The sequence below is a fragment of the Rosa rugosa genome, chromosome 7 (genome assembly GCF_958449725.1).
Source record: "Rosa rugosa chromosome 7, drRosRugo1.1, whole genome shotgun sequence".
NCBI lineage: Eukaryota > Viridiplantae > Streptophyta > Magnoliopsida > Rosales > Rosaceae > Rosa > Rosa rugosa.
The window spans coordinates 678,111-691,808 of record NC_084826.1 but is presented as its reverse complement, the minus strand read 5'-3'; the positions used below and the strand labels follow the sequence as shown (position 1 = coordinate 691,808).

The window sequence follows — 13,698 nt, the reverse complement described above, 5'->3', positions numbered from 1 at the left end:
CTGAGAGTTGAGGGGAGGGCGATGACGACGGGCGTGAGTGTGAGGGGTAGGTCGGTTGGCGCGAGCGTGAGGGGTAGGTCGGTTGGCGCGAGCGTGAGGGGTAGGTCGGCCGGCGAGAGCGTGAGGGGTAGGTCGGCCGGCGCGAGCGTGAGGGGTAGGTCTGCGGGCGCGAGCGTGAGGGGTAGATCCGTCGGTGTGAGAGCTCAAAGGGGTAGGTCGGTTGGTGTGAGGGGTCAGAGAGGAAGATCGGTCCGCGTCAGGGCTCGGAGGGCTCAATCGGTGGGCGACGACGATCGTGGCCGTTCACTGGGTCGCGACGGTTCTCAGAGCCGATCCAAATCTCCTGAGGGTAAGGTGCAAGACTTGTTAGACTATTGATCTTCACTCTCCTTTTTTCTTATGCACAGGATTTTTATATAATTTAATTAATTACGTGTATTGTGAGGGCTCATTTTCAATACATTGATGCATCAATACATTAATGTCAATCAACTTCATACAATAGTATATATTAGCTCAATGTAGTCCTCAATCTCAGTTACTACTTTTGATTTATTACGGTAGAATTCAATTTCACTTACCTTACCTTCTGATTATTATGGAGAATTTTCGGTGTATTGTGAGGGCTCATTTTCAATACATTGATGCATCAATACATTAATGTCAATCAACTTCATACAATAGTATATATTAGCTCAATTTAGTCCTCAATCTCAGTTACTACTTTTGATTTATTACGGTAGAATTCAATTTCACTTACCTTACCTTCTGATTATTATGGAGAATTTTCGGTGTATTGTGAGGGCTCATTTTCAATACATTGATGCATCAATACATTAATGTCAATCAACTTCATACAATAGTATATATTAGCTCAATTTAGTCCTCAATCTCAGTTACTACTTTTGATTTATTACGAGAATTCAATTTCACTTACCTTACCTTCTGATTATTATGTAGAATTTGTGGCTGAATCTTTTTTTTTTGTGGATTAGGTTTTTCGGTGCTTGGTGCACCGTGGAGGACTCTGAAGTTAACAAAGTTTGCTGAGGCCATGAGGCATGCCAATGAGAGGAGGAAGATGGTTCAAAAAGAAAGGAAGGAAGGAAAGTATTTTGGGATTGCCATGAAGGATTTTGAACAAACAACGGCTGAGGGGACGGCGATGCCACCACACATGGAGCAGTTCTGGGCTGTTCCTGCTGCAGCTGTGATAGGCTGTGCTGGTGGGCAGGGTAATGATTCTCCAGAGAAGACTGGTGCGCAGGGTAATGATTCTCCAGAGAAGACTGGTTCTGCATCGCCAGATATGTTCAACTTCGACAAAAAACAAGATATTTTCGACTAGTCGAAAACCTTGTTGGTTTGTAATAGAAAGTCTGGCATAAGCTGTCAATACCAGTAGTGGTTATAGAAATGCTTCTAGGAATTTTTCGATTTTATATTCCATATGGTGTAATGCAATTCACAGTATCATTGATGTCTTAATGTTTCTTGATTTTAGATGAATGCAAGCCCTAATCTGGCATGGTTTTGTATGATCGATGTTAGGGGCAGAGTGGGACAAGCACTCTGCTGATTTGATGCGAGTGTGGTTCTGGAGTTTGGTGCTGATTAGTAATTGTTCTGGAAGTAGCTGTGCTGGGTTTTTTTTTTTTTTTTTAATTGTGGAATTTGAGGAGTTAAACAAGTGTAGTGCAATTAGTGAGAGTGAGGATCAATTGATGGTTTACTATTAGAGTAAGATTTGGTTGTTTAATAAAGTTGATATGGCATATTGAAATAATATCAGCTTTTGGAAGATGAACTGAAATTTCACTTTACTAAGGAACAAGCCCCTCATTTTCCATACTTTTTGGTAGTTTGCATTGGAATTTATTTGAGTTTGGCTTTTAGAACAAAGCCCTCTTTCATACCTCCATGCTTCTGTGCGCATGTTAAGCAGTGAATCAAATGCTCAATTAGATTCCTATACTAATCACAATCTTATTACATATCTCTGCGGGTTGTAACGAGTTAAAAGTTGATAACTGTTAACTATTAGTTTTAGTCAGATACATGTTACAAATCCTTGTATGGTTTTCTCTTCTAAACAATTAGTTTATATGCGCTTATAACTGATCTATTGTTCCAGTTACTTGCCCTTTGGTGGAGGACCGCGGAAATGTGTAGGTGACATCTTTGCCACATACGAGGTATGAACTTGTGAGAGGTCAACTTTTGTGATTTATAGGTCAACAACAGATTGACTGAAATGTAGGTGACTATTTACTTATTCACAGCTTCTCCTGTACCCAATGATTGGAGAGTATTTCTAACATCCACTCTGATGATTTACAGTGTGGTAGCACTGCAATGCTTGTTCGAAGATTGAACTTTCAAATGGCACTTTGTGCTCCAGAGATTCTATAGCTTGCTTGAAGGGTAGAAACTTAAATTTTCATGAGATGAACTTTCTAGTAATTATCAAGGTAAAAATTGACGAAAATGGTTCTCCATGCAGGTGAAGATGACTGGGAGAGCAACAATCCGCACCAAGGAAGGTTTGAAAATAATTGTCACAATGAGATGGCTGCATTTGAAGTGGATGCATCTGTTGGTGTTTCAAAGGGGATTCATTAGTTGGTCAGCAAGGTGAAGTCTCTTCTTCTTATTCTGATCAGTCTATTCAAAAGCTACATATATTTCCTACTAGAGAGATAAACTGTTTGATGATGCCAGGTTTGAAGAGGCTATGTCCATTTCATCAAGATGAAAGTGCATAGATTGATTCTCGCCACAAAGAAAGGGGTCGCAAAACTACAAAGAGAATATGTTTGTAACTTCGTATGGTGCAACATCAGACTTTATACATTCTAAGCCAGTATCAAGTCATCAACATAGTTAATTTTCAGAGTTGATAACATTCACTGAAGAATGAGATCATACAATGTGCTTCATGAGCAGAACCTAGCCATGACTGAGCGCAACATACTAGTAGCTCTTATTCTCTCTTGAGTTCTCTTTTTCCTCTAGCTTCCGAGTATTGGCACAAACCAGCAATAAGGTTGGTCACTGAGGCTGAACAGGGAGTCCATCATTTAGTGAAGAAGGTGTGAGCTTTCTCAGCAATATCAACATATTGCTTTATTCCTCCTATTAGAAGAAAAATGGGTCATATATCTTCAAAGCCAATAAACCGTGCTTGTTGCTTTTCTTCTCTTCCTAGTTTGATCCTCATATGCTTGTATCATACATGCAAGATCCGAGTTTCGGATCTTTGTTTCTTTTCTTTTTATATATTTTTTATTATAAGAAAATAGAACCAAATACAAAAGTCTCGACAACAACTCAATTCAACTTGGTCGAAGAGAGTAGCATTGAGGAACAAAAATCTCCGAAAAGACCCAAAGACAGTAGCTCTAGAACAATGGCAAGCTTCACCACCAAACTTGGAGCAGCAATTGCAAGACAGCAACTTCTAGGATTCTTTCGAGACACATTCAAGTAAAATTTATGTTCATGGTCACATTTGTTGGATTTGATCTGAATCCTATTCTATTAGAGAGGATATAAATGGTTAGGTAATGTGTATATCACAGGTGGGTTCACACTTCACAGCAAGAAGCAAGAGACGCACTACAACAAGGAGCAAATGAAGCTAGGAAAACTGGTGAACAAGTAATCCTCGAGCCATATAAATATCGATGAGTCTTTTTTGGTTACATTGGGATGGGTCGAAGGCTTGATAATCCTAAGTTCCTAACTCAGTTCCCTATATCAATGCTATATTTGCTTGTATATATATATATATTTTTTTTTGGATATAATTTGCTTGTATATAATAAGGGAGTGATGTGAATGAATACAGGTGGCAAATCAGACCAATGATATGGATGCGAAGGTGTCTGCAACAGCACAAGATGTGAGTGAGAAAGCATTGCAGACTCTGCAATGCATGGGGTTCACCTAAGGACACTGCCCAAAAGGCGGTTGACACCGTCATGGGCAAGGCACAAGAATTAAAGGCTTGCAAGAATCAAAGGAGTTCGTCTAAGAAAATGCAGAGCAGATCAAGAAAAGCATGAACACCAAGGGTCCGGTCTATTAACGACCATCACCATCATTTCTCCTCTTGTCCATTGATCAACCCCTGTATATCTATAACTATAATCTATATACATATCCATTGTATTTGTTGGGATATTAAACTATGGTTCCTTTACGAGTATCAGATGTAAAAGGTTAGGAAATAAAGTGTCAATAAATCCTTGCTGTTGTTTACTTTGTGATCATGCATTAATCCATGGGTTAGTTTCATGAGAGGCCGAAAAAGAATATGAAACTCTGCACAGAAGGAAACTAATAAAGAGCAAAGAAATCACAGAGACGGAGCAGATTTCCTCCCGCTCCTACTCCAGAAAAAACAGTAGTAATAAAAAAATATATGCAATTTGAGATGAAAATGTAGACCTAAACTATATATCCTCAGAATTCACCTAGACTGGAGAACAACAAAGAAGATTACAATATCTTTGAAACAAGCAGGTAATCATCAGTAGCATTACACGAGAGAGAGCATCATAACTATAAGAGACAAGTCAGACAACAGTGAACCCTGATCCAGCAATTTCACTCAAGCTATAATCGATCCATATAACACAGCATCATATACAGATCAGACACAGACTGATTTCACAACTCAAATCACATATTTTTAAGCAAAGCATGTAAGACACTTATATATGAACGAAATTGCATCAACACAAATTGCATACATTCACACATCAAGAACTAAAACTTTCCATGAAAAATCAGGAGCATTCATCATTGATGCAAACCTAAGAATCAAAATGTTTCTCACAACCATTTGATCTTAGCAAATATTCACGAATGTTAAAAAAGTTTTCATCCTCTCATCTCAGTGTCTGCATCGTCTTCATCAGGGGTTGCTGGTTCTTTAATATTGACAGTGAAGTTATGTTCCTCATCACACCCCAAATATGAATCACACATGAAATACAGTGTGTATGTCTTCTTTCCAGCTTCTGCAGGAGCCAAAAATCTAAGCTGGACCTTCGCCTTCTTTAGTAGGGGAACTCTCTTAATGGCAAGCAGTGAGTTAGTCTTGGTGTCCCCGACTACTAGCCACCACCCCTCTTCTTTGGTCCTGGGATACCTCGGGGCATGAAGAGGGCCAACCTGTTCACAGTCATATCAACTTGCAAAGTGACTTCCTCCCCAGCTCTTACATTCTCACTCCCCAGCACCTTACATGTCATTCCAATGTTGGGAAATCGTTTGCAAAATTGTTCAATATCCTCCAACGGTATATCTGACATATGAAGTACTTCCTGAAGTAGTTCCCGCCTTTCATCATACTCCATGTCAACCATATCAGATACCCTCTCTATATTCTTTCCAGGAAACTTTTGGCATCTCTTTGCCAGCTCCCTCGTGAAGTGAGGAAGCTGTAGTAGCATCAAGTCATGATCCCACATCCCCTGAGTCACCATCTGGCTGACTTCCATTGCTAGGAGAGAAAGGTTTAGCCATCCATTGCTGGCAATGACATCAAATATTGCGTGAAGCAACCTACTTGCAGAAAGGAGAACCTCAAGCTGGTCCAATGATAGGTCCCCAGCCACATGATGCCTTGCAAAATGGGCCTGAAGAAGAGCATTTGCTTTGACGTGAGGATCTGTGAAGTTGGGATTCTCAAAGGAAAATCTATGGTGGTTAATCAACCTTCGAATCACCTCTTCCTCTCCAGGTAGTATGGAAAGTTGCGAATACTCTGAAGCATGAGCTAGAATCTCAAGAAGAGCCTTCATCTTCGTTTTGCAAGTTAAGGAAGAATTGAAACGCTCAATTGTAGAATAACTGATACAATAATATGAAAATATTATACCAAGATTTAAGGCAGAAACATCCCCATCCTCCACAGCAACACATTTTCTTGTTTCCAGGTCATTCAGTGTATTTTCAACAAGCTCTGAAAGGTACTCAGAATTATGTGCGTGTGTAACTCCCTGAAGATAATAATAGTTGGGATTCTGTGTGAGCCTCCTGTAGAAAAATGTCCACGTAAGGTAATTGAGAGCCCCTTCATGGTTCCCGATTACTTGGGCTACAACTTCTGCATTTACATTGTCATGTAAATAATGGTGCAAATGACTTTCAACAGGCAATGCTTCATATAAGAACTTTGTAGTATTCTTTACGAGGAGCATGGCAGAGGATGACACATTTCCCAGAATTATCTTTCTTAGGGCGACAGGCATGACCAATCATCTGCAAGAGATCAGCAATTGGGTAATCAGTGTGAAGATTTTCCCGGCCATCATAATATTGAGTTCCCATCACAACCACCAAATGGGCTGACAACTGCTCATGACACATAATTGAATATACTCAGCTTCAAAAAGTGCTGGCACAATGTCTTGATCGTCACTGGTTAGTCCCTCATGCAAGAAGCCCACTCCATGCCGCAAAGCGTCTTGCAACTTTTCATTGCTAATTTTCTCAATGAAAGGCTCTATCTCTTTTAGAGACCACAACAGAAAGGAGGGGTTCCCATTTGCATTTGAACTCTCTGCATTTGAGTAATCCATTAGATCCTGAGCTGTTTGTTGGACATGTTTCCTAGTAGGAACATACACAAGAGCTGGTTTTCCATTCTTGGCATGTTGAACAATTGCACTGTTCGTTGGTTTTGTCATAGCTTGCATCCTTGCTTCATGATTAGCTATATCAACCCCTGAATGTGTATTTCTGGCACTGGGTGCACACCAGGAGGAAAATTGAAAAGGCCATGAGAGGCAGCCCCTATCCATCCTCCAACATCCTTGGAATTTGCAAGAGAACTTGAGCTACAATACGAATCTTGTTCTAAAGTTCACTTGACATGCGTCTCATCCAAGAGACCATTACCTCCAATGTGGAACCACCCTGACCACCAATCAAGTGTCATTGTTGTACATGCTTCCTCTGTTTCCATCTGCGAGATAAAGCATCCCATTTCTCTGGAGTCTGATGATAATCTGACCTTTTTCAGGTAGCTTTAAATCTGTGGCTCTTTCCCCTGTTAATTCAACAACTCGCAGATTAAGACAGTTTGGTCCCATTCCAAACTTCTTTTGCCAGTCAGTGTGCCGTTCCTTAGCAAGACCTTCAACAGGGACAATATACACAATGCCACTTTCAGAGGCCTTCTGATGTTCCCTCAATACAGCAAACTCTGCACATATGGTCTTCCCACTCCCTGTTGGTGCAAGCAACTAAGACATTGTCATCAGAATTATACAAAACAGTGAAGACCTGAGTCAGGACAGTATTAAACTGCTTGAAATCTTGATACAGAGCTTCATATAGCGGATTCCTTAATGTGGTCACAGGAAGTGGTTGCAGGTCCAATAACTCTGTTGGTGGAGGATACTTTTCAGGTAAAATGAGGTACCTGAAAGAAACAGGTAAAACAGTCTCTGACCCAAGCCACCTATCAGATACAATACGAATGAAGTAGTGAGGCGGAAGGGGTTAGTAAATTTGAACAGTGAAGTTCAAAGTATGATCCTCATCAATATACTGCTTCTTCAGCAAAAAATATTCATAATGGCATCATTATTCTCCATAAGTACCCAAAATGGCTCCACGAAGCCATGAAATTTGTCCTCCCATTGAAAGTCAGGCATTATAGTAAGCTCAACCCTCAGTACAGTTCAAGTAATTGGCTGCACATGTGCTGCAAGGTTTAATTTGGGGAACTGGTGGATGAACTTATGAAGTGTTCTTCCCATCTTTGGCATCTTTATAAGCTCCCCTAGCTCCTCTGAAGAGAGGTCATAATACCTTTACCAGGCCAAATTATTCTTCTCCAACTTCACCAAGATATCTTTTGTTATTCCATGGAATGCGAAGAAGTATTTGGACACTCCACATCCTCTTGCTAACCATTTTACACAAGTTCAAAGCCTTGTCTGCAAGTTGAGCCCAGCCTCGTTTCAAAACGATCTCGAAAAGAGCTCGTACAAGACGCCCAGCACTCTGACCAAGAGAAATCAAAGAGACAAATGAATAAAAGCTAAGAAAAGCAAACAAATCCAACTGAAGTAAAACATATGTTAACAACTAACGGTAACTCAAAAAGAAGACAGAAAGGAAAAAGGGCAAGGACAAAGAAGACAAACCTGTGTAATGTAAACCATATCTTGTGTCAATGAAAACCCTTCAAATTTCAGCTGTGCAATATATGCTTGCAGCAAAACATTAATCTTGCAACTGGGATCTTTCAGGCTCTCCTTGACCGGAATGGGAACACATTCCGATAGTTTTACTAGTTCCATAATTTCATCCGGCCGCACAGTGACATACTTGAACTCTTCACTGAAGGAGAACAATTGATGAAGTTCAATATCCCCCATAGTTGGCTTCAAATGCTCATTATATGTCGATATTGTCCCATGAGTTATGTAGTAATGGCAAGCAATGCAACCCAAGTCTGTGACCTGGAAATATCCACTTTTTTCTGTCATACTTGATCAAATTGTTCTTCTCCAAGATGGTTGCAGCAGAATGGATCTGTGAAAAGTAAAGGTTAACTACATGAGAGATATAGAACACACACAAAAAATAAGTAGTGCAAATGTCATACATTTAGGATAATTAACAGTGACCAGAATCACCAGATACAAACCAGCAAGAACATACATCAATTAATAGAATATCAAATTGAGAATATCAGGAGAAAAACATGTAACAAGCAAAAATGTATCAGGGACCAAAAAACATAAAAATGGTCAACCCATATAGACTAAAATGCTACCTAATAAAATGGTGCAGGACGAATTCCTAATACTATTTTTGACAATGCCAAGCCACCTAATGTTTTTCTTTGTCTGTCAGCGAACCCCTGTGCTTAATAATCCACAGGATTGACATGCACCTGTTTCTTGTTCACTGTCAAGAATAGCTTAATACTATCATAAGTCTCATATGGCTACAACAATCAAATGACAAACAAATCTGTTTGGGATAGTGAATCTTTTATTTGTACATAGTAGATGTAATGTTCGACTTGATTACTATTTCCTGCTGCTGCAAATTTATGTATCTTTTAATGGTGTTGTTTCTCTACCATTTCTACTGTTAATGTTTGACATAATAATTGCATCATCAGTCATGCCTCAACTCTTGTCTTTAATTAACACAACACTGACAATACAAAACGGTAAACACATGAAAAAATAATTTCATGCATGTAGGTAGTGATGCTTACCAAATCAGCTCGCCTCTCCTCCAATGTAAGATCTGTGGGGGTGAGAACATTAGCTTCCAAAGTCCAAAACATAGAGCGTAGGATTCCTTGACGACATGCGGAATATACGGGTAGGATGGTGTATCCCAACCAGTGGCAAGCAAGCTTGTTGAGCATTTTGAACAGTTGCAAGAACACAAATTGACAGCATTCAATTTGGAGTCTGGACACAAATTGACTGATGTCAATAGGAAAGGAAGTTGTTGGTTCATCATAGAAAGATAGTATTGCAGTTCAGTGTGCCCAGACATGATTATCCCTTCTCTCCATATGAATCATACTGAGGTTTTCCTTCCTGCCATTGAAACACCAAATCATCCTCTATGAGATCTTGGCTGAGCAATATATACTTGCTCTCAGACCCTTTTGTTCCTTACACATCTATCCTTGTCTTGCAAATTGGTATGGTTATGCTGTCTTTAACACCACTGCTACTCTATTTCAATGGAAGCTCATCATTTGCTACTCACATCTGTTAGCCGGGATGAGAACTGCGTTCGGCAAATTTTTTGGGTTATAATCAATTCGATTATTGATCAATATAAGAAAGTAATTGAAAATGATTAAATAATAAAATTTAATTCAAAAAATGATCTAAGTATTTCTCGGCCCTTGGATTAAGATTGAGCAAATCGGACGGTAACCCCGAGAAAATAATAAATATCTCTCAGCCCTCGGATCTTGATCGGACTGTAACCTGTGAAAGTGGGACTGTAGAGCCCCAACATGCAAGGCATCTTAACTTCCTGTTCCACCAAAGACCAAAGTCCTCTTATCAGTTTCTGCAGAGCCCTCTTTCATGAAACCCAGAGCCCTCTTTCAGTACCCGACGTGTTCTCCTCGAGAGACAGAGAATCTCCTCCTGGATTCATGAGTAGTCCGAGTTCGAGTCCCCGGCAGGATGATGGAATGGAAAGGTACGTCAATCTTCATATTGTTTTTTCTTATAGAATCAAAATGATAATTTGATTGATTTTTGGTGAATTAGTAATTAAATTTGGTATTGGAATATAATTGAATACGGCTAGATTCCTTGTTCCGGGAAGGCTGCTGTGAAGGAGCGTTCCCAGACCAAGGAAAGTACCGATTTTTCGCCAATATGCGAGAAGAAATCCCAGATATCTTCTATGTTCACCGAAAAGTACCGATCTTGAGAAGAAATCGGCCTGAAAATCCAGTCTCAGGGTTTTCCGGTCGGGTAAATATAATTGAATACGGCTAGATTTACACCGAGACCTTGTTCCGGGAAGGCTGCTGTGAAGGAGCGTTCCCAGACCAAGGAAAGTACCGATTTTTCACCAATATGCGAGAAGAAATCCCAGATATCTTCTATGTTCACCGAAAAGTACCGATCTTGAGAAGAAATCGGCCTGAAAATCCAGTCTCAGGGTTTTCCGGTCGGGTATGCTCCGATCGGCGATCCGATTTTGGATCGTGATCTGTTCTGCTTTGTTTCTGGTTATCTGGGACTGGTATGGTGAGCTAACTTTTTGGGTTTTTCTTCGTTGGGATAATAAATTCTGATGAAGAAAAATAGGATCCAGTTTGAATGCAGGGTCCAACATAAAAAAAAACAAAGCTCAGGGAAGATGTCTGATGATGTGAATTCAATCACAATAGATTTTAAATTTCCAACTTGGAAAAAAGTTTGAACTCAGAATGAGAGCAATAACCTCAAACCATTAGCAAATAACATCTTTAACAACCTCCCCCTAAAAAAAAAAAAAAAAAAAAACTTTAACAACCTTAAAGGCAAGATTCTAGGGATTAGTAGAGAAGAGTTTATCACTGAACCCAACATCTGTGAAATTGACCTGAAAACTTTTACAACAGAATTTCTTCTTTTTTTTAGCTAAAGAATCAGGTAGGTTTTAAACCAACACAAGGACTGGGGATAAGAAGTATGTTTCAACTTTCAACCAGGTTTTAACAAGGGAATTTAACAGCTACATCTGACAACAAATAAGCTCGATGTGACTGATGGAGTAAAAAATGTCTGACAAGAATGAGATTAAAATCCAGGAACCAATGAACTGTTTTTGAAATTAGATTTGATTAGAAGATATCCAAAAACAAAATATTAACATCAGTTTCAAATTTTCAATATAATTAAGGATGTCTCATAATAGTTCAGAATTAGGTGTGAAGGCAAAATTATTCCAGATCAAAAACCAATAGGAGACTTTTGTGAACTTAGGAGTAAGAATGGGTTTAGAACTGAGCAATGCAAGTTGACCCAATAAGCAAGTAAATGAATTTTAGACTCTACTTTTTTCGTTATAGGTCTAGAATTGAGTGCCTTATTTTAGTTTATTTTTTGAACATTAGAACTGAGTGCCTTATTGAGAACTGGGTAGTTGTTTATAAATGAATTAATTTTAGACTACTTTTTCCTAATAGGATTAGGATTGAGTACCTTAATTACTCAGATTCAGCCCTGGTGTATCCTTGTCTGGCACAGTATAATTTTTCCTAATCCTTGCAGAGAAGGGTTTTATTTATTTATTTATTTATTTATTATTTTTTATACTTCTTGATTAGATATGAATTCATTTTAGACTCTACTTTTTCCTAATGGATTAGTATTGAGTACCTTAATTACTAAGATTCAGGCGTAATCTATCCTTGTCTGGCACAGATTACTTTTTCCTAATCCTTGAAGAGAAGGGGTTTTTTTTAACTTCTCCTTGTTTGATTAGATTTAGTACCTTATATATATCCACTGATGTATTGATTCGAACATAATTTCGCATCAGTTCGAGCATGGATGAGCAGTGTGATTCCAGGATGTTTAAGTGGTGTGAAGTGATGCAAACAGAAGTACATGAGGGACCCTATCCGCCAACATCACAATGCTACGACTTGCTCATCAGATTAACAGTCCTCATGCAAGCGGGGGCTTTTATGATAGACACCAATCCACCTCATTCTTTTCTTTATAATTTTCTGAAGGAACCAGGTATATTAGGGGAATCAAAGATTTGGGTCAACTTCACCTCTATAGACAAACAACATCAGAGCCTGAAGGACTTGATGTTTTCGCTTTGTTTCATGGGCGTTGAGCAAAAAGACTGCCGAGATATTGCTGTAGAAATATTAAATAAAGTTCAATCGGCCATCCCCCTTCCCCAGTTGGCTATTGATGTGACCGTAAGGCTCATGTGTTCTGAATTGTATGGAAGATTTGACGGTTTTGATGATATGCGCTTGTATCGCTATGCAAAGAAATCATGGGACGACTATAGGGCTGCTACTACCTCCTGCACTGGTTCTCATATGCCTCCATCATCATGTGCTGTTTGTTTGGAAGATTTTGGAGGTGGAGTTGATGATAAAATGATTGCTCGTTTGCCGTGCTTACATTATTTTCATGCAGCTTGCACTGCCCAGTGGATTAATATCCGTCGCACGTGTCCCGTGTGCCGAACCCAAATGATGCCACTTCTATGTGATGGGAATGAACCCTTCAATCCTAACCCTATCTGGCCTGTATGACAATAAATTATTCCCAGTGGGGGCACAAGGCCCAGACGCAAGGAAGAAAACAGAAAAAAAAAAAAAAAAAAACTAGTCTGTCTTAGAAGATCTATCATCTTTGTGTGTGAATTGACTTTTTGTATTTTGCATTCTGTCAGTTTTTTAATATTTTTTGATATTAATGTGTAAGAGTGGTATTTATTTATTTAGGCACTTTTGAAGGGGAGAAGTTTTCTTTCATACTGTGTATAATGTTTTGATTCTCGATTCCTCATATTGCAGAGAAAAATATATATTTATTTGAGAACATTTTAATCAAGGAAGGGCAATTGGAAGTTTGAAAAATTTAACCATTAAACACTATTTACTTTTTTTTTTTTTTTTGAGAGGTCAACCAGATTTTGTAATTCAGTAAGCAGTATCAAATGACACACTCCCATGGGGTCGACAGTAAAAAGCCGTCATTTAGGACTTATAAAGAACCTATTCTAAATAAATAGAACTCCACAAACCTAGAGTACACCCACCTTTTAAGAAGTGCATGCATCATTATTCTAACAAAAACTAGATACTCATAAGCAGATTAAATAAAGGACTAAATTCAGTTTGCCTCCTCCAACTTTGGGGCAAACATCAGTTTGGTCCATGATATTTTTTTTTTAATCATGATAGTCCGTGCACTTTCGATTTCCATCACAGGCGTCCAAATTTCAAATTAGGCTCGAAATATGACTTCATAAGTTGAGTTGGCACCGACACAAGGGCCCACCTTTTAGATTTTGACCTTCAGTTTGGATGAAATGTCCAAATTATCCTTTGTTTTGATTTTGCTCAATTCCACTCTCATCCGACCTTCCACTTCATTCTTCTTCTACCTCTGGACTCTGGTAATGGAGTTGCAGGCTCTGCAAAACTGGGTTACCAAG

At 39.0% G+C, this 13,698-nt stretch overlaps 3 protein-coding genes and 1 pseudogene across 5 annotated transcripts; 2 read left to right on the top strand and 2 right to left on the bottom strand.

Moving 5' to 3' along the window:
• Positions 1-2,995, top strand: LOC133721458 (uncharacterized). Of its 3 annotated transcripts, none has more exons than XR_009852196.1 (5): positions 304-349; positions 2,135-2,195; positions 2,341-2,424; positions 2,504-2,634; positions 2,722-2,995. XR_009852196.1 is itself a non-coding variant. In XM_062148080.1 (2 exons), the coding sequence occupies exons 1-2, from the start codon at positions 22-24 to the stop codon at positions 1,346-1,348; spliced, it is 681 nt and encodes a 226-aa protein (XP_062004064.1). In that variant the 5' UTR covers positions 1-21; the 3' UTR covers positions 1,349-1,710. The 3 variants fall into 3 exon arrangements, 1 of the variants encoding a protein (XP_062004064.1); XR_009852197.1 differs by having other exon boundaries at positions 329-349; positions 2,135-2,256; XM_062148080.1 differs by lacking the exons at positions 2,135-2,195; positions 2,341-2,424; positions 2,504-2,634; positions 2,722-2,995 and adding an exon at positions 996-1,710 and having other exon boundaries at positions 1-349.
• A 2,128-nt stretch (positions 2,996-5,123) lies between these two features.
• On the bottom strand, positions 5,124-6,263 carry LOC133720809 (DExH-box ATP-dependent RNA helicase DExH12-like). Its single transcript, XM_062147282.1, has one exon. The coding sequence runs from the start codon at positions 6,261-6,263 to the stop codon at positions 5,124-5,126; it is 1,140 nt and encodes a 379-aa protein (XP_062003266.1).
• On the bottom strand, positions 6,081-9,676 carry LOC133720807 (DExH-box ATP-dependent RNA helicase DExH12-like; annotated as a pseudogene).
• A 343-nt stretch (positions 9,677-10,019) lies between these two features.
• Positions 10,020-13,060, top strand: LOC133722459 (uncharacterized). Its single transcript, XM_062149348.1, has 2 exons — positions 10,020-10,212; positions 12,052-13,060. The coding sequence occupies exons 1-2, from the start codon at positions 10,022-10,024 to the stop codon at positions 12,788-12,790; spliced, it is 930 nt and encodes a 309-aa protein (XP_062005332.1). The 5' UTR covers positions 10,020-10,021; the 3' UTR covers positions 12,791-13,060.
• The last annotated feature ends 638 nt before the right edge of the window (positions 13,061-13,698 follow it).

Bases quoted from the DNA above. Each gene is read 5' to 3' on its own strand.
- LOC133721458 (XM_062148080.1), top strand. From the start codon at position 22: ATGACGACGGGCGTGAGTGTGAGGGGTAGGTCGGTTGGCGCGAGCGTG. The intron at 350-995 runs GTAAGGTGCAAG...TTTGTGGATTAG, and splicing joins CCGATCCAAATCTCCTGAGG to GTTTTTCGGTGCTTGGTGCA.
- LOC133720809 (XM_062147282.1), bottom strand. From the start codon at position 6,263: ATGCCTGTCGCCCTAAGAAAGATAATTCTGGGAAATGTGTCATCCTCT.
- LOC133722459 (XM_062149348.1), top strand. From the start codon at position 10,022: ATGCAAGGCATCTTAACTTCCTGTTCCACCAAAGACCAAAGTCCTCTT. The intron at 10,213-12,051 runs GTACGTCAATCT...ATTTCGCATCAG, and splicing joins CAGGATGATGGAATGGAAAG to TTCGAGCATGGATGAGCAGT.